Source organism: Kogia breviceps, chromosome 3 (genome assembly GCF_026419965.1).
Source record: "Kogia breviceps isolate mKogBre1 chromosome 3, mKogBre1 haplotype 1, whole genome shotgun sequence".
NCBI classification, from domain to species: domain Eukaryota; kingdom Metazoa; phylum Chordata; class Mammalia; order Artiodactyla; family Physeteridae; genus Kogia; species Kogia breviceps.
In genome coordinates this window covers 81,068,650-81,087,457 of record NC_081312.1, presented here as the reverse complement: position 1 = coordinate 81,087,457, position 18,808 = coordinate 81,068,650, and the positions used below count along the sequence as shown (strand labels likewise).

At 40.1% G+C, this 18,808-nt stretch overlaps 1 protein-coding gene across 11 annotated transcripts in view; it reads right to left on the bottom strand.

Annotated features, from left to right (window-relative positions):
• The window catches only part of CDIN1 (CDAN1 interacting nuclease 1), a 222,127-nt gene that overhangs the window by 13,334 nt on the left and 189,985 nt on the right, over positions 1-18,808 (bottom strand). For 4 of the 11 annotated variants that reach the window (XR_010839643.1, XR_009334519.2, XM_067028924.1 and 1 more), the window contains exon 11: positions 2,076-2,241. Coding sequence is in view for 9 of the 11 variants with exons in the window: in XM_067028924.1 (XP_066885025.1) it covers positions 2,112-2,241 (130 nt within the window). In the remaining 2 variants the exon portion in view is untranslated. Of the gene's footprint in view, positions 1-1,773; positions 2,242-3,597; positions 3,681-15,008; positions 15,045-16,290; positions 16,538-18,808 lie in introns of those variants that run through there. The other 7 variants (XM_067028922.1, XM_067028921.1, XM_067028920.1 and 4 more) reach the window with 5 other exon arrangements.

Genomic DNA, 18,808 nt, shown 5'->3' with positions numbered 1-18,808 from the left:
CTCACGGGCCCAGCAGCTCCGCGGCATGTGGGATCCTCCCGGACCAGGGCACGAACCTGTTTCCCCTGCATCGGCAGGCGGACTCTCAACCACTGCGCCACCGGGGAAGCCCCAAAGCTTAGTTTTAAATAACTTGTAACTTTATCAGAGTATGTACAGTCTACTGCTGGTTTCTTCCCCACTTTTCAGGGCCAGATTTTAAAACCCCATTCATAAAGAGGAGGTGATGCCCTTGCCAGAGAACACCGGTACCTTCTCCTAACACATTATGTCAGGGCACCAGGTGGACGAGCAAATTCTGAAATGCAAGCACCTCTTTCATTTTTAAAATTTATTTGTGCACCTTCATCGTAAATTTTTTTAATATAAAATAAACAAATCCTTGACCAGGGTTTAACAGAGTTTTCAACATCTGTGCAGATAAATGTAATTTAATTCTAAAGAAGAAAAAGCAGTTTAGAGCATGCCATGAAAACGGCTTTTAACATTTTTGTCTAAAATGTGTGTGTGTGTGTGTGTGTGTGTGTGTGTATCAAGACAACAGCAGTGGTTCCAAATCATTCTATTTTACTCATGAAACCTGCATGGTGAATTTTACGCTGAAACTGAAGTTTGCCTGATACTGCCTTACTGTTTCATCTTCTTCCTCTTTTTTGTTTAATGCAACCTGCAACAGAGCTAAAATCTATGCCTGAACCCGACATGTTTGTGTCCTTCAAAAGGAAAGGCAGTAGGCAGATTTCTGCAAATCTTCTTAGGTACAAAATGAACAAAGTACAAATGGTATATTTAGTCTTTTGAAAGAACCAAGCAATGTATATAACTTGAAGGTGTTTGTAAAAGTTACATTTTTACTAATATTTCCAAACTTACTCAACATTATAAAGAATATTATGTTTTGTCAACATGAGGGCAAATATTTTACTAAGTACATTTTGGGGTATGGATTAATTTTTCACCTTCCTAAAAGATAGGTTTATAATGAATTTACTGATATTTTCCTTTAGATTGAAATTTGGTTTGCAGTAGAAAAAGTGAATATATGAAAGTAGTATTTGTTCTGTGAACAAATACAAAACTTCTTTTATTTTGCTTACTTGAAAATTGCTCTAGGCTTATTTTTGGTACACTTAATTCATTCAAAGCCGAACAATCCTAATGCCTAGATTATTTGAGTGTTATATAATTATGTGGTATAAAATGCAGATACAAAGCAGGGTACAGAATGCACTTTTGAAAAATTTTACTCATAAAAATACTGACTACCATACATACTGACAACTAGTTACGTTTAAAAATAAACTCTTGTCAAGGCTGGCACCCAGCTTCAGTTGTCTGCCCTCAGCCCCCAATCCAAAGAAGGAGTGTGGTTTCCAGACACAACGTAACTAATGCTTTTAAATGAGATAAATGGAAAATGTTTGGTGTTCAAATAAGTATTATAGAAAGAGGAAGTTCTCATCAAGTATATTTTTTTCAGATTGGCTTACTGCCATAGAAGTCAGGAAACCATAAAGGCTGGACAAAACAAACGCAGGCTCCCAGCAAGGTCTGCCTTTGCAGGTGAGAGTGAAAATCTAGTTGCAGCCTTCATGATTTCAGCTTTGCTGGGACTGTGCTAGGTTATTCCATGACAGCAATGCAACCCTGGGTATCTGTGAGTGTACATGAAGAGAAAGGGGGAGGGAGAGAGAATGAATGGAGGCTTACCAAAAAATAAAAAATAATAAGAGGGCGATTCAGTAATTGGGAGGAGAATTGAAAAATCACACCTTTCAGTCTCCACATTTTTTCTTTTGTTCAGTATATAAGGAGAAACCATCCGGAAGGAAGAAAGATTATGACTATCTATAAACTAACTCTTTGACAGAGACAGAAATGCTGATAATGAGTGGGCTGTGTCTGTAGTTCTTGGCTGTTCACATGAGCAAGGGATGAAGGAAAACAGAAACTCTTGATATGTTTGTCTAAAGAGGTAGTGGTGTGACCACGGGCAGTGAGAGTTCAGCTGAAGTTCAGGGCAGATGCTGCCAGGAGTTTACACTGCAGGAAAGTAAAATTGCTTCCGGATTCACCTTTTCCTCCCAGCTTCTCTTCCAGGATCATCAGGGTCAAGCAGTGCTATGGCATAAGGTGACGATGTTGGTGGGGAAACAGGCTTGGAGCAGGATGCCCCTTTCCCGGTTACAGTCCAGCTCCTGGATAAATCCGTACCAGTAGATGACTAAGCCTGGCCCAAACCTGCAAAAACATGAGAAAATAACATGCACACATAGTATCAACATAGTTCCAGAAAAAGGTAATCTTTGAGGCATGGATAAGATCATTAAATGTTGTACAAAGTTTTTGTTTTGGTTGCTACGAGTATGACTAAAAGTAGCTGAACTTACACCAAGGAGCTTATTTCATGCAAGTGTCACCGCCTTGGACGGATTTGTTACCTTTCTTTCAAGGAACCTGAACTATTTCACTACTCTAATTACCTCTCAGTCAGGTGTTGTGAGAACTTAGCTGATGAAGGACAAAAGCAGAGTAGAAACAGCATTGATTTGGGGAGCATCAGGCTTGGGATTTTAGCCTCTTGACATTTAGAGGCACTCTTTTAAAAGTTAAACTTACCTGTTTTCAACTAAGGAAAAAAAAATGTTTGGAAAATAATTTTTTAAAAATGGAACAGCTCAAGGTCTTCTTCTGGCTATAATGCTCTATTCACGTACCAATAGGGCCAGAAGTTCCTTCTGTGATTCATTCTTTCTAGTCTTACAAACAAAAACCAAAAAGCAAACCCATATGACAACTGGGATCCTGCAAAGAGTTCTCTTGGCCCCTTCACTCTCTGCATTACAGCCTCTCTAAGCGTGAACATGGCATGAAATTTGGTTGTAGGTTCTCATCACGAAAGTAAGGAATAATGCCACGTAGAGTTCTGAAAAATTCTAGACAGATGCCGGCTTGAAACCTCAATGTTTCTAAATTGTGCCTCTGAATTATCTCCAATTTGGTTAGCAGCACACTCAGGAAGTAGCCAGCAGGAAGTTGAGACCTCTAGGCTGGGTTCATAACGATGTAATCACTATCAATCACTGTGCACACAGAGATGTTTTGCACATCAGTTTCACGTTTTTCCTACCGAGAGTACTTAATTAAAGGGCAGCTCTACTTTTGGTGTCGTGTTGCAGGAATTTTACAGTGAAAGCATAAATTATGAACGTTGGGTTACTAAAAGGATGTCTAAAAACAGAACTGCTTTCTGTATTCTGACATTACAGCAGGCTGAACCGCGCTAGGCCAAAAAGCTTTTTCCTTCCATGATTTATTATATGCTGAAGTGTACTTGCCAAACCTAACACTACAGGATGGGCTGCAAGATACTGTATGCACAGGAACAAGTTCAGTTGGATGTCATGGAATAGTTTATTTGGGGATTCACATCAGTAGGGCAGCCAAGCTGTACGTGAGATTAATTAAAACTTTTGCATTCCCTCCATGCAGGGATAGAATCATGAGATGTTGACTCATCAACTGAACTAGTTCTAGAGGACACAAGAGCTGTATTAGGATGAGATGCCTTGGAGCACCAGGCGCTGTGACATTTACCTGAATTCAGGGCTGACTGCAAATGCTTTTGTTTCTCAGTATCTCTGGGGAGAGTTTCCTTCGTGGTCAGAAGAATCAGGCACCTAGGGCACAAGGTATTTGGGGCCCCAGTGCTTAAATGCACACGAGGTGAAGCTCACACCTGGACGAGGTCTTGCTTCCATTTCAACCAAGGCTTTCTTAGTAACCTTTAATCACAAACAATTGTCTGCAATGGATACCATTTGGTATCTTGATTTTACAAAGAGCTCTATGACTAGTATCAAATGATCTCAGGTTTGTCAAAACAAGTCTGGCAAGAGTAAGAAGACCTGTGATTCTGAGGATCATGTCTGAGAAGCCTCAAACCTTCCCATCAGTGAAGCAGCCCTCAGTCACAGCCTCAAGAAATCTACCGCTAACCTCAACACATTCCCCTGCTTTATATTACGCAGCCATTCTTGAGGCCGTGATGTTCTTTAGAAAGGCGCTCATATTTCTATGAAGGGAGAAAAAAAAAAGGTGATCTAACCAGTCATGGAAAAGAACAAAAGAATATATAGAGGTCATAAACAACAAGCCCAGTGTTTTAAAGATTTAATAAAACAGAAACACATATCACCAGCACTGAGAGAGTAAGGGCAGCCTGCGCTTTCCCTGAATCATAAGCCAAAGGACACTAAGCAAGAAGGCTCTTTACGAAAATGGCATTTTCTAGGCATGAAAGTCGGGCTGGGGAACACCTCAGTGATCAAGAAAGTGGACTTGTTTCACTTGTGAGGCAACACATGAAATCAGCAACTGGAAAAGGTTTTTGCAAGATTGTGAATCTAAACATTTCATGTAGTGGTTCACTTAGGAGGACTCTCTGAAGGTAGCAACACAGATCTATGAACTGTTTTTAGTATATACGAGAAATGACTCATAATAAGGCTCTACCCTCTTTCTAAGTCATTGTTCTCTAGCTTTGGGGTGAAATTATATTTACTTGGGCAATACCAGCTCTCTCATATGACCCAAAAGCTCTGATTGACAATATGTGCTTAATTAATTAAAAACAAGGAAATACTACTCCCCTTGTAAATGGAGATTGGTAGACGGAGGCTTTCAAATTATGTAGTCTGTGAATGACAAAAATAATGAGGACTGGGGCTTCCCTGGTGGCGCAGTGGTTGAGAATCTGTCCGCCAATTCATGGGACGCAGGTTCGTGCCCTGGTCTGGGAAGATCCCACATGCCGCAGAGCAACTGGGCCCGTGAGCCACAATTACTGAGCCTGCGCGTCTGGAGCCTGTGCTCCGCAACGGGAGAGGCCGCGATAGTGAGAGGCCCGCGCACCGCGATGAAGAGTGGCCCCCGCTTGCCACAAGAAACGAAGACCCAACACAGCCCAAAATAAGTAAATAAATTAAAAAAAAATAATAACGAGGACTTTAGAGGGTTACAAGTTTGGAAATTTAACGGGAGAACAAGACCTGGCCTTGTTCCCAATACCTTGAGTGCATTTCTGACGTTTCTCCAACAGCTGAGGATCCAGAGATTATCAGATGCTGGCAAATTAACCTTTCAGCAACTTGGCTGTTTATGAAGAGGCTGACCGCATTAGGCAACATTACATGGTCCATTCCTCCATTATCGGAATCAGCAGAAGGCAACATGTAGGCTGATAATTCGAAAAATCAAGCAACCCATCTCTAGTATTTCCCTCTGAAAAGTTGTAAAACAGGGAGTAAACAAGACCTAGGAAATTTTTATGTTGGTCAAGTACATGCTGATGGGCCTAGAGACTTCACCTTTTTGATGCCTACTTCCATTTATTGTGGCACTACTGGACAAGAATGAGATCACCGGGAAGGCAAACATAACCTTTGTGACCAATAAAAATCAAAGAGTCTATTCACAGAATTTAAAAGAAAACAGAGTCCTTGGATCTGAGCAAATGTGCAGAGCAGAGGGTTGGTCTGCTACTGGGATTGCAGCCCTCCCGACCGGGCTGGAGACACTCAGTAATGGGATGTACATGGATATCTGAATTGACTGTGTAAACACATTTCAAGGTTGACTATAATTTGAAGGTTACTATACTCATGGTCAAGTAATAAGATCAAAGACTCCAAATGGATTTTTAAAACTCCTGTGGAGCACAGCCTGGAATGTAAGTGACTCTTGAACAAGTAATTCTGCTTGCAAATAAAATACCACCAAATTAGCAACAATAACAAATACCTCTTGAAAAAATGGGAGGTGAAAGTCAAGAGCCATGACAGACCTTGAGGGTATAAAAGATAAAGCTCCTCATAAATAATGACAACCTTATAAATGTGTTCCTCTGGTTTCCTTCCATTTTAGAGTATTTAGAGAAATTAAGCAGGAGACTGTGGAATGAAAGCTGGGCACCCTTTTGTGGTTTTTGTGCACAGTTGTCTCCCAGAGATCACACGTTTCATCATTTGTCTCTTTGCTACGTTGTGACCCTTTTGAGGGCAACGACCATGTTTTATTTACATTTGTGTCCTCTAGGGCTAGCACAGTACCTGGTACATGACAGATACCCTCAAGAACAAGATGGAGAACACAGAGTTAGTAATAGGATCAGACAGCTTTGTCGCATTGGTTACTGAATCAGTGGCGGCCTAGAGAGGGGCAAGATGGAAGGACGCGTCTATTGCCATGGTTTGGCATTTTTATTAGTGAGCAGGATGAGCACCCTAATGGCATACTAACAGATTATAGTGCTAGTAATAATAACAGTCACAACAATGTTAATTATTAATACTTTCATTGCACTGACTACGTGACAGACACTGTTCTAGGCACTTTTCACGTATCGATCCATTTAATTCTCAGGTCAGCTCCATGAGGGAGGGAGATACAATTACTGTCCCTATTTTACAAATGAAGAAACTGAGGCACAGAGAAATTAAGTATCTTGCCAAAGGTCTTAGCTAAAAAGTGGAGGAACCTGTTTTGGAAACCAGGACTGGCTGGAGGGTCTGTGACAGTCTTGCTACGATGTAGTGATCAGTCTACTAAATATGGTAAAATGGTATTAGACTTTAGCCAGAAAAAGAGGGGAAATGCCCTATGAACTGGTTAGACCACACTTAGAGTGTTGTGGAGGGTTCTGGTGTCATATTTTAAGGAGAATATCTCTAGTCTGGAAATGATGCAGAAGAGAACTCTAGGATGTTTGAGGAAGCATTAGATTAACAAAGTATATGTGACCTGGAAATGAGAACTTAGGGTGGTGATATGCTCATTCACCACCTATGGATGTTTACAGTGCTCATGGGAGAAGGAATTAGATTCCTATTGTAGCTCTTGAGCACAGACCTAGGGCAATGTTTAAAAGTAACCAAGAATCAGATTTTGATTTAACAAGAATAACAATCATTGAATGAGTTTGGAAGTGGATCTTTCCTCAGTCAAGCCTTCGGATGAGACCACAGACCCTGAGCCAATAACTTAAATGCTGCCTGTGAGAGAAGGTGAAGAAGAGGGCCCAACAAGCTATACCCATATTCCTGACCCACAGAAAAAGTGAGATAACAAATGTGTGCTATTTTAAGTCATGTAGTTTTGGGCATTTTTAAAATATAGCAATAGATAACTAATAGATACACCTGCACTACAGACTTGAGTAGTCAAATACCATTCTTCACATATGCAGTATGGAGAGTCCTGTTGGCTACAGATTGGCTTTTGTCAGTTACACCTGCACCTAGACTTTATAGCAGAAGGGATTACCGAATGAGATTATCAATAAGTAGCAACTCTTCATCAGGGGGAAATCTCAGATACTAAGCAACTCTGTGTTTTTACACTAACAGAGCTTCCTGGCTCCTAACTTAGACTATATACCAATGCCCCTCCCTGCTGCATGTCTAGGATGCTGGGGTTATCCAAAGAAGTATAGAAATCATATAATAAAATGAAGAATTCTGCATATTTTCTCAGGTTCTGTGGTTTTGGTGTTAGAGTTGGTTATTGGGCTTCTGAAGCTGCAAATAGAGGGTAGTGATAGGGTGTGGGAGGTTGGTTACAGTTGAGGTGACTGCTGACAATTAGGGAAGAGACACTAAAAAACCCAACCAACCAACCAACCAACCAAACAAACAAAACAACAACCACCCAACTGTAGTAATCCAAGGCTATTTGGTGCTGGGGCAAATAGACTTTGTCAACCTCAACAGGTTGAGGACAGCCCAGGAAAAACAAATGCTGGTTTCATTTTGTTCAGTTAAAAAAGGCAGTAAAATCTGTAAGATATTTTTTTAAAAATTGTCACCAAGAATGTTTTAAAAATGGTAACTTCAGTGAGTAAATTCTTAGTTTTCCAGAAAAATGTAGCTATCCTCAGATAGTCTCTGAGGTTGTTAGATTATGAATGTTGGACAGAATACGGTATAAGTTATAAAGCAAGTCTCTACAGCTCTCTGAGAAACTCAGAGGCACAGACAGGAAATTTGGGCCCTCAAATTAAGGAAGGACTTGCTTATTCTTTCTAAACTATAAAAAAAAATACCCTCACTTCCTTGCCATGCCTCTACACTATCCTATAACTCAGGAATTACTTGGATGGTAGTTTTACTTATGGAGAAAAGAGAAGACTATTAACTTTCTATTGTTAAGACTTTTCCTTGAGGCACCTTCTTCAGAGAGGTTGAAATGAAAGATAAATGCAGGAATTTAGAGATTTCCAATCACATATTAGATATCACTTTGCAAAATTAGCCCCCAAACCCAGCTCCCTGGTTGGTTTCCTGAAGCCTGTTTAGCTTCTATGTCTCCACAGATTTCAGAGGGCACTTGACCAGACATTATGTCTATAAAGATGTTGTCTTAATACAAATAAAATGATTCTAATACCCAACAGCAAAAAGGTAACTTTTACTGCACACTCATTACATGGCAGGCAGTGCTTCAAGCACTTTTACATGTACAGACTAATTTGATATACACAAGCCAGCCCCCTATGCAGGAAGCGGGGGGGGGGGGGCATTGTGATTATCCCCATTTCACAGATGAAAAAACTGAGGCACTAAAATGGTTAGGCTTTGAACCTCAGCAGTCTGGCTCTATGGCTTGTGCTTGTAACCACTACATTATCCTGTCTCTCATTATGCCTTGTATTTACACAGTAATTTGTAACAGTCATTCACCTTTGAAAAAATATTTACAACACCTGGAAATGAGAGAGGAGCAGGGGCCTGGAAGGCAGGTGACTAATCAAAAGTTCAGTGTATGCGTTGGAATTCACCTGTCCTACAGGAATAATTCTTCAAGTATGAAGTCAATAGTTTCACACTAAAAAGTTTATGTAGCTACTCTTTCAGGTTTAAGTGTCACCATGTTTAGGAAGTATATGTAAAGCAACGTACAATTCAGGTGAAAGAAATGAAACTGACTGCATTTGAAGGAGCATATTTGAAGCATCTGACAATCAGGTGGAAGTAAGCTGGGGAATGAGAATCATAACCTGTTCATATAAATGGAAATAAACAGCTGGAATAAGTTATGAGGAAAACTGAGGGAAGCAATGGGTCTAAGTGAGTGTGTCAGGTAGAGATTTGTTTTCCCAGAAAAGAAGATTCAGACTTGCTAAACAGGGTTGATACAGTGAACTCCAAAGGCCCATTTTCGCTCCTAAAATCCTTCTAGTACAGAGATGTATCTCATATTTGTGCAATTAACTTGGCTTATCAATGTTTTCAGCTCCAGGAGAAAATAACTACGTATTAAAAAAAAAATCAATACAATTTTCCATCTCTTTTGATAATATGAAGGTGAAGGGTGGTGGAAGACTCATACATATCCTATTATACAATTTGCCTTTCTACACAGAATAAGAGAAAACTCATGAGCCTGATCATATACTTCTCAATGAGCTACGTTACCATTTTTACATAAAAAAGGATTCTAATGCACCAGGGTTCTACAATATAAATCTGGATCAAGTCAATAAAACAAACAATTTTTAACTGAAGGATGACAAGAGGACCATGGAATGATCTGATGATTTTAGTAAAGTTTCTTGTTCATGAGGGTCTTCATCAAACAATAAAAATAAAACCTAGCTGTATTGATTTCAAATCTTTGTTTCCAACCCAAATCTTATTTTTCAATTCATAAGCAAATGGAAAACTCCTCTCCAAAAGAGGAATAGCAGAGAATCTTTTTTTTTTTTCCTCATTTTGAGTTGCTGTGTGGGGTCTGGGGTATCTTCTGAGGATGTGTGCAGACATGTGGCTGCTGGAAGTCAATTGTTTCACCATCAAAAAGACTTGCATGTGGTTTTCATGAAGAACACATTCTCAAACGCACAGTTCAGGATGAAGGAGAAATATAAAACATCTTATAATTGTTTGAAAATAAACTCTTATACTGTTTATTTAGTTTTAATCTGCGTGTTGTAGATTGGTTATGCACTTGTTAATCACTGTTGTATGTACCTCTAGACAGAGTTGTAAATAACTTTTCAGTCCAAGTGAAATAGGCTTGCACATGTTTATATGCAAAGTATGTGTGTATTTATGCCTGTGTATAAATATGTGTACAATAATAATAGATTAGTGATCATGCAATATAGCATCCTAAGGTTCTGGCACTATGGTTAATTTCATATACAATGCAAATATTCTTTTTTGGTAATATATAGAGATGAAGTAAAAATATAAATTGATTGTTTCATTTGCCTTTTTCTGCTTGGCAGCTCTGTGTTTGCAAATTGAAATGACTAAAGAAAGAGAATCCTAGTTATGGATATTCTTGTTCAATTCATGGATCTTGGTTAGTAAAATTGCAACTCTCTTTGTAACATCAACTCACTGTCTATAATTTTGAAAACAAAAAAGGAAAATATATGAGAAATACTGATTCACCCTTGGCCTTTATGCCACATAGAAAATAAACAGAAAATACATTATTTTGAAGAAAATTTAAAATGTATATAAATACACAACCACAACCACCTGAAATTCTCCCTGGTGTTTATACAACTCGGCATTTTCATGTCTACATTAAATTGCCTGGAAAAGTGCTTAATTTCCACTCCACTTTGTCCTGTGTTGGAAATTCTTAGATGCTATACTAACAGTCTTTCCTGCCTATAGTAAATCTCTTCTCCAAAGAGAAAAACTGAGGTAGGCAGGATAGAAAACAAAGGCAGAGGCTTTTTTATATTTAATCTGCTGTCTTTAATATCTGTTTTCTTGGAGAAACACTAACCCCTGGCAGTGAGGCAGGCTCTCTGCACGTGTCCATTAAGAGTCTACATATAAGCCTGCATATTCATCCTGCGTGCAACACAAGTCACACAAGAAAGGATATTCCTCTCCTTAAGATACTTACAATTCAAATTTCAATAATGTAGAACTATTCACATTTAAGTGTAAAAGATAAGTTATCAATTGAATAATAAAATAACAATAAACGAACAAAGTGCCAAAAGGTTCACAGCGAAAGAATAATTAGAACAATAACATGGTGTTCTAGAAGTTTTCCTAGACAAGGTGAGTTCCCAGCTATGCTGCATTTATTCATACAATGGCCCTTTTAATTTTCTCCATGATACACACATGTTTTTTGAGGGAAGAATGAAGACTGGGGTCGGGGGTCCCAAAAGATGTAGAGGGATGGCAGAATCAGAAGCATATTGAGACGATTTCATTGTAAAACTAGAGAATGAGTTTAAGTACTATAGCCCTGTTTTTTTTGTTTCAAATGAGGATGTGTAGAGTGGACAGTACACAGCCTCAAATGGGAAGGAGAAACACCAAGTGCAGTGAAAGAAACCGAAACCATAAAAATCACAAAGTACCCAAGGTCATATTTACTTTGAAAAACACTTAAGCACTAAGAGTGAGAGAACACTTCAGGTGGACCTTGGGTGCAAATCATATCTATCTCCCTAGAATTTATACCCCAGCCTTCTTCCAAAAGTTGGGGTAGTTTACAAAATTGGTTGTGTGAATTATTACATGTTTTCTCAGTTATTTCCCCAGGGAAACATGCCAAAGGCAAACCCATCATTTCAGCTGATTTAGGGTTTGATGCCAGGGGATTTATAATTGATATGACAACCATAATGGAAAGTGATCATCACGCTGGCAACACATGGGCTGACAGTGCGATAGTCCATTTTGGTGTTTGCCAATTAGTCAACCAGAGACTTGCTCGCATAAATTTTGAGGTTATTTCTGAACTTTTCATTACCAACTTCCTGAATACTAGAAACTAGAAATGTGTTATAAAATAGAAAAGATTTTATCACATAAACATTGCCTACCCCCAAATATATTTTTTTTCATGTAGTCTTTTATTATTAGGTAGAGGGAGGATGGGGTCTCTTTTTCCTCGGCTCAGTTCACAGAAGATCACAGGGTAACCCAGAGTTCAGTCAGACATTTATCTCAAGACGCAAAGAGATTTATGGGTTCTGGATATATAAAAGTCTGCTTAAAATGAAAAAAATTATTGGAATTTTCATACTTGGCAAAGTCAAATAACTAAAGGATTAAGGCTGATACATGTTTGCCTTATAAATCTATTGTTAACCAAATGTGACACAATGCTTCAGGTATGTCAGATCCCAACTTGCTCTAAATGTGTAGTTAAAAATTTCTCTTAATCACAGTAAATATTTCATGATAAGGAAAATCTCTCTGGCTAACCATCACAGTCCTCAAAAGCAAATCTCTCAATTTTACAGATCCATAAAGGCAAATACTGGAAAGAGGAGAAAAAAATCCGAAGGTAGAACCATCTAGGTCATTAGGAAAAGTGGTCAGGTAAGGAAAAACAATTTAAAAAATACGGTTCTTAGAAAAATATAAAATAGACATAATCCAGCCTTGCAGTTATTAAGCAAACACTTCTAGAATGCAAGCTCCATGAGGACAGCTTGTATTTCAGCGCACACAGGAGTCAGCCAATAAATACTGCATGAATGAATAGCACTATAGAGCCCCTGCGCCAGGAGAAGCTGTGAATGCTATCATGCATTTGTAAAAAAAAAAATCTTTTGCTGATAACTCTCCACCATGTAGGGAAGAAAAGTCATTTTTAAAGGTGAGAAAATGAGCCTTAAAAATATGCCCAAGTTGCACACTGAAGAGCTAGCTCCCTGAGCGGCTGTTAGGAATCTCTGCTTTCCAGGTTGTTCTGGGGGAGATGATGCTGTGTTCTAAAAGCTGGGAGGAAACACGAGTACTGTTCCCTAGAAGGGACACTCCTGGTGGCTGACGTGGTGACCGTGAGGTGGGTAGGAATTAACTGCTAAGAAGAAAAACTAAGCACTTGGGAGCCAATCACTGCACACAGGTGGCTCTCTCTTCCTTGAAATACAATCAATTCAGGTAGGCTTTTGTTTACAGTAGCTTTTATCTAGAAGATAAGGTTGTAAAAACATCAATCAAAATGAAGTACTACTGTTCCTGGCCATATCTCAGCAGGTTCATCTGTTTTATTTCTTCCTCCCTTTCCAAATACCTTAAGGTGTTTAAGATGAGTGAAGAGATATCAAACTATTAAAGTGAACTGTATTTGTATGACACACGGATTTGCACCCCATGAACCACAAATACCATCCCTACGGTGCCTGAGCATTCCCAGGTTCAGGAGGAGCCTGTGTTCCTATTGCTTTGCTTTTCGATCACATATAACCTTTACAAAATGATCTTTATGCCATTTTCAATAGTGCTGCTTTAAGAAAATGAGGAGTTGATGGCTTCTATATGTTGGTGTGAGGCTTTTAACTTATTTCTACCCTGCCTTTTCCCCCAAAAGGTGTGTATAATAAAAAAGCAAAATAGAAATAGAAAACTGAACTCAGGAAAAGAAGAATGCATTTTACGGTTAAACTGAACTTCGAAGGTCAACTGCACAGTTAACAAAATTTTAAATTTAAGCCCATAAAGATCCTACCTGATTTTATTTTATTTTTTAAATTTTTAAAAAATTTATTTATTTTTATTTTTTGTGGTACACGGGCCTCTCACCACTGTGGCCTCTCCCGCTGTGGAGCACAGGCTCAGCGGCCATGGCTCACGGGCCCAGCCGCTCTGTGGCATGTGGGATCTTCCCGGACAGGGGCACGAACCCGTGTCCCCCGCATCGCCAGGTGGACTCCCAACCACTGCGCCACCAGGGAAGCCCCCGATTTTATTTTTAACTGCATTACTTATTTAATGCCAGATCCATACAATGAAGCTCTGAGGCAGGGACATTTCCAAGTGATGAGGGTAACTGTTGAGGGAGTGAAAAGGCACACTGGCTGAACTCCAGAGAATAGTTACCAACAGGGCAGTGAGGTGGGCAAGAGAGGCCTGACCGTCACGCGCAGACAGAAGCATGGGAGGGCAGCTGAACTGGTGGTCACCTGGAAATAGACCTTAAACTAGACACAGCCGGCAGGGCTCCCCCCCACCCACCCTCCGGCCCTGGGCTGGATGCAGGTTGTGCTGAGGGTCTGCATGGTGGAAAATATCTTATCTGTCCTTCAGATTACAAGTCATTCTTCAGGGCTGGGCTTTGTGAGTAATTTTTCTGCTTGATCTCCTTCTAAATACAACTAGAGTAAGGCATTGTAGTAAATGTAATGCCCGGTGGTTAACCCATTTCAGACTCAAGTCACCTAGAGTCAAAGGATACTTGACTGAATTTGCTCCAGGTTTATCTTGCTGCCAAAGTCCCAATCTTTGAAACTGGTAGAAGATACAGACTATTTGATTTTTATTTCTTTGAGGAAAATAACACTGCTGATAATCATACTTATAATAATAGCCATAAACATAATCATAGCAGCTGGTATGTACTGAACGATCACCATGTGCCAGCTACTCCTCTAAGTTATTTATATGTATTATCTCATTTAAAACAAAAGCCCTATGAGTAGTAGCCAGTAGCAGTACTTACATTTTCATGTTGAGGAAACTGTTCTAAAGCTGTGCTAAACTGACCATAATGATGACAATGAAGAGAATTAACACTTGCAAGCTTACCATGTGCCTAGCACTGCACTAACCACTTCATGTATATTATTTCATTTACTACATGCAATAAACCTACGGGGTATGAAGTATTACTAGCGCCATTTTACAAACGAGAAAATAGAGACATGGAGAGGTGAGGCCGCTTACTCATGCGAGGAGATAAAGCTTGAAAGTGGTGCAGGTGTTAACCCATGTCCTCTGCGTGCAGGGCTCCCTCCCTGAGTAGCTATGCTACAAGGCCTTCTGCGCTTCAGACTCCCCTAAATACTCTTCCAAACCCTTAAAACATCACTACCAACCCCCTCCTCACACCAATCTCAAGGTAAGGCTCCTGTCTGTCTAGGTTCAATACGAATGCTTTACTAAAGGATTCTTCCACGCTGGGCAAGTCTTTCCTCTTCTATAAAATGTGAAGGCTGGAAGACGTCATCTTTAATGTACCTTTCATTTTTAACTTCCTGTGTCTTTGTTCTCCATCTGTAAAGCAGATATAATAGAACTTGTATACTGGAATTCAAGGTGGATTTGAGAATAAATAAGCTTCACAGCACTTCAATTTGTTGTTAATTCACTGTTGCCCCCTTACAAAAATTCTGCCCAATAGTAGAAGGTAATAAAGAAACCTCCCAACCCTTGCTCCCCTCTCCCCAACACATGAATGGGTAGATCTATGTCCAGAGGACTGGCAACAGACCCATTAGGAGAAAGAAAACCAGGTCAAATACTAATCCAGGCAGTATTGGGAAGTACTTTATCCAGGGAGAAAACAGGATGAAGAACTGGGTAGGAAGTGTCAGTAAAGCACAGTCAAAACATTTCCTACATTTCTAACTAGACTAGATGCTTCTTGGAGCCAGAAAGCAGGAAAGGTCACATCATACAGTCATTCCTGCCCTTAAAAAGGAAAGCTGATCAGCTTCATGGGACCAGGAGAAACTCTACTTCAAAAGAGACTTGACAAAAAACCCTGATGATGTCAGTGATTTAAATTTTATTTAAATATAGGTTCCTGCTCTTAACGACATGACTCCGCTGAGCCTGTTCCCACATTTTGGCCCCAGGTCACCCACTAAGAAGGGCTGCACACATAGATTTCAGAGCAGTGCCTTCAGATTTCATTTTACCATCCCAGATACATTTCTTGTTAGACCAAGGGCATTTTGAAGTCTCCCCAAGCTTAACAGTTCATCTTTGTAATAAACGGTTTCAGTATTTTTAAAAAGGGAGAACATAAAAGGAACAACCTTGAGCATTTTAAACTAATATTTAAAGACTCTGGAAACAGGATAAAGGAAACTTCTGACTTAGGAAACAAATGAAGGTTGATATTTGAAACTGTCCTGACAAACTTTTTGGACACTGAGGCTGGCCTTTGAGGCAGACGGGGTCTTTAGGAAGCTCAGCGGCCAGCACCAATTTCTAAAGGTGGCCAAACCCTTTGTTTTCTCATGGTTAACGAAGTTATTTTATCAGATAATTGCAGGAAAAAAATATGAGACTAAAAGGACAGATTTTTTTTTTTTTTTTTTAAGTAACAGGTGAAGGATCACGTGTGAGTGTGGAAAACTGCAGGGCTGGACTCAAAGGAAGGACACACTTTAGTGAACTCTGGGTTCCATTCTTCAGCTAATGGTGGGCAAAACACTTCAGAGTTCTTAAAATATGTTCACAAATTATACAGTAACATCTGACTCTCAAAACATGTTTTATTTTGACTGGACAAATAAGGAAACTGAGGTGCTCAGAGGTCGAGTGACTTGTTTAAGATCACATGGGAGCCACGGACAGTGGTGCATGAACCCGGCTCTCCCTCCTTTCTGTGCAGTGCTGCTGTGTGCATGTAAAACCACCTCCCCTGTTTTCCCGGCTGCAGAACAGGGAGAATGGTGCCTCCTGCTTCCCAGGCAGGTCCTTTGGAGGGAATCTGGAAGTCAGGTTTGCTCTCCTCTCGGTAAGACAGGGAGGATGCTCTGGGTGGAGGGAGAAGCACACACAGACAGTGATGAGAAAAAGCCTGGCGGCTTTGGGGGCAGCACAGAAAAGTTCAGAATAAACAAAGACCATGGGCCTGGCAGAGGACACAGCTGGAAAAGTGCGGTGAGGCTGCTGAGGGCCAGAGGGGCACTGCCTAGCAGACTAAGGTGCTGTGAGGGCCGAGGGGCTGGTACACAAGTAGAGACCGTTCCTCCAGATCCCATGGAACAGGTATACCAAGCCCTTTGCCCCAGGCTAATCCTCTTTTATGAAACCCAAATGCCCGGGGCCATGTTTCTGTATGGAATTTGTGAGCTAAATATTTACTTTGTGTAGGGCCAAAGTATCTACTACAGCTCACTTATTTGGGGGTAAACACATTAGAGAAGAGTATACATTAAAACAAATCTCTCCCCTTGCCCGCATTTCCACTCCATACAGAAAAAAGACCGCCTGAAAACTATACGGAGGGCTCAACTTTCCTGAGTCGCTGGGACAAAGTATGTGTATATAAACAGTCACAGCCCAGCTCCACGGGGTCCCTCCAGTTTGTATTCTTTGAGAGGTCTGCGGGCACGAGATGATTGGCCAACAGTTTCCTTAGTGACTTACACAGCAAAACCTTATTTAACTGAACAGGAGTCATTAGCTACATGTTATGAAGATAAGGACTTCCAGGAGTGAGTTCTCATCTGGTTGTTTTTTGATTAAAAGCAAGACAAGGGAGAGAGAGAGAGCTCCACTGAGCCTGCAGTTTTCCTTGACAAACTCAGCGGCTCTGAGTTCGCCCCACGAAGGCCACTGGGACTGGTGCTGTGGTTTGACTCCATTGAGTTGAAAGCAATCTGTCAATGTGGGGAGGAGTTACGGAGGTTATTTTAAACATTTAGTTCAGCTTTTGACTGTCTTCTTTTAGAGGCATTCCTGGCTGCAAACTGCCTCATCCTGGGTGACATAAGACAAGCTATTGAATGAGGTTAGACTAAGGTTCCCACAGACAGAGAGCTGGTTCACCCATGTTGCCATTAGCTGATTAATAGGTGTTTATTTTTAGGGCTTGAACTAACAGGCCATGCTAAGGCCAATGCAAGATGATATTTGAAGTAATCTGTGAGTGCCTCATGCTTGCAAAAGACCTTACGTTTTTGTGTGGTTGCTGATATACCTGAAGTCCTTGTCAGACCAGTAAAATTTCATGTCAAGGATAGAGAAAACCCCACCCCACTACATTGCAGAGAGAGCCACTGCAAAAATAGATCCATTATCACTATTTAAAAAAATACTTGTTGAGAGAAAAGGGGAGAAAAATATGATCAACCAGTTATGGCAACTGGTCCAGTCCAAATTCTCATTCAGCATTAGATACTAAATAATGAAAATTCCTAACATTAGGTCCAATGCCTTGCACAAACAATAACTAGACTTGCTATTCATTTTTGAATGAGACTTTATGACTGCAGATATATGCCATTATAAAGCCTACTTGCATGTATGGAATTTATTTTGATTTATGAAATTTATGATTCTAAAGGATTCTGAAGCTAAATGGCAAAATGAACTGGTCTCTTGTTGCCAAACTCTAAGTTTAAAGGATGTTACAATTACATATTTATTTTTATTTGTTTAATGCTTACCTCCCTCATAGACAGTATGTTCCATAAAAGCAATGTCTTGTCTACGTTACCATTACCTGGCATTTAGTGGTATATGGCACATAACAGATGTCAAATAAAAATCTGTTGAATTAATGAATGGAAAGTAGAAAAGTTACACAGAGGATCTTTGCACAGCTATTTCACTTAGGTGTAGTCTAGATCTTGAGCCTAATGGCATACACAGAATGGGCTGAATAGTCTGAAAAACAGTGCTGTTGTTTGCTTTACTTAATCATTTGCCTTTGTTTACTTGATGAGCTTTCCTACTTCCCCAAGCAGGATCACTGTGGTGTTGACTGGCACAGTCACAGGGAAGTTAAAGTGACTGCTTTTCATACTTCATACTTTTTCTTTGAGCTATTTTTTGCTGGAATATTTTTACAGGAAAATGAGCTGGAAACTTCTCTCTTTTAGTTTGGATTTGTCACCTCAGCCTTGTGACACGTAATAATACAACACTGGCACTCCTTCCTTACCTTCTGGGTTAACACAAACCCACCTCTAGCCATACTTCTGAGTGATAACAGCTCTGGGAAAGAAGGATTTAGAATGTAAGACTGGGAAAGATTGCTGGCCACAGTCCGGATCCCCTGCTGAAGTCTGTGCTTGACA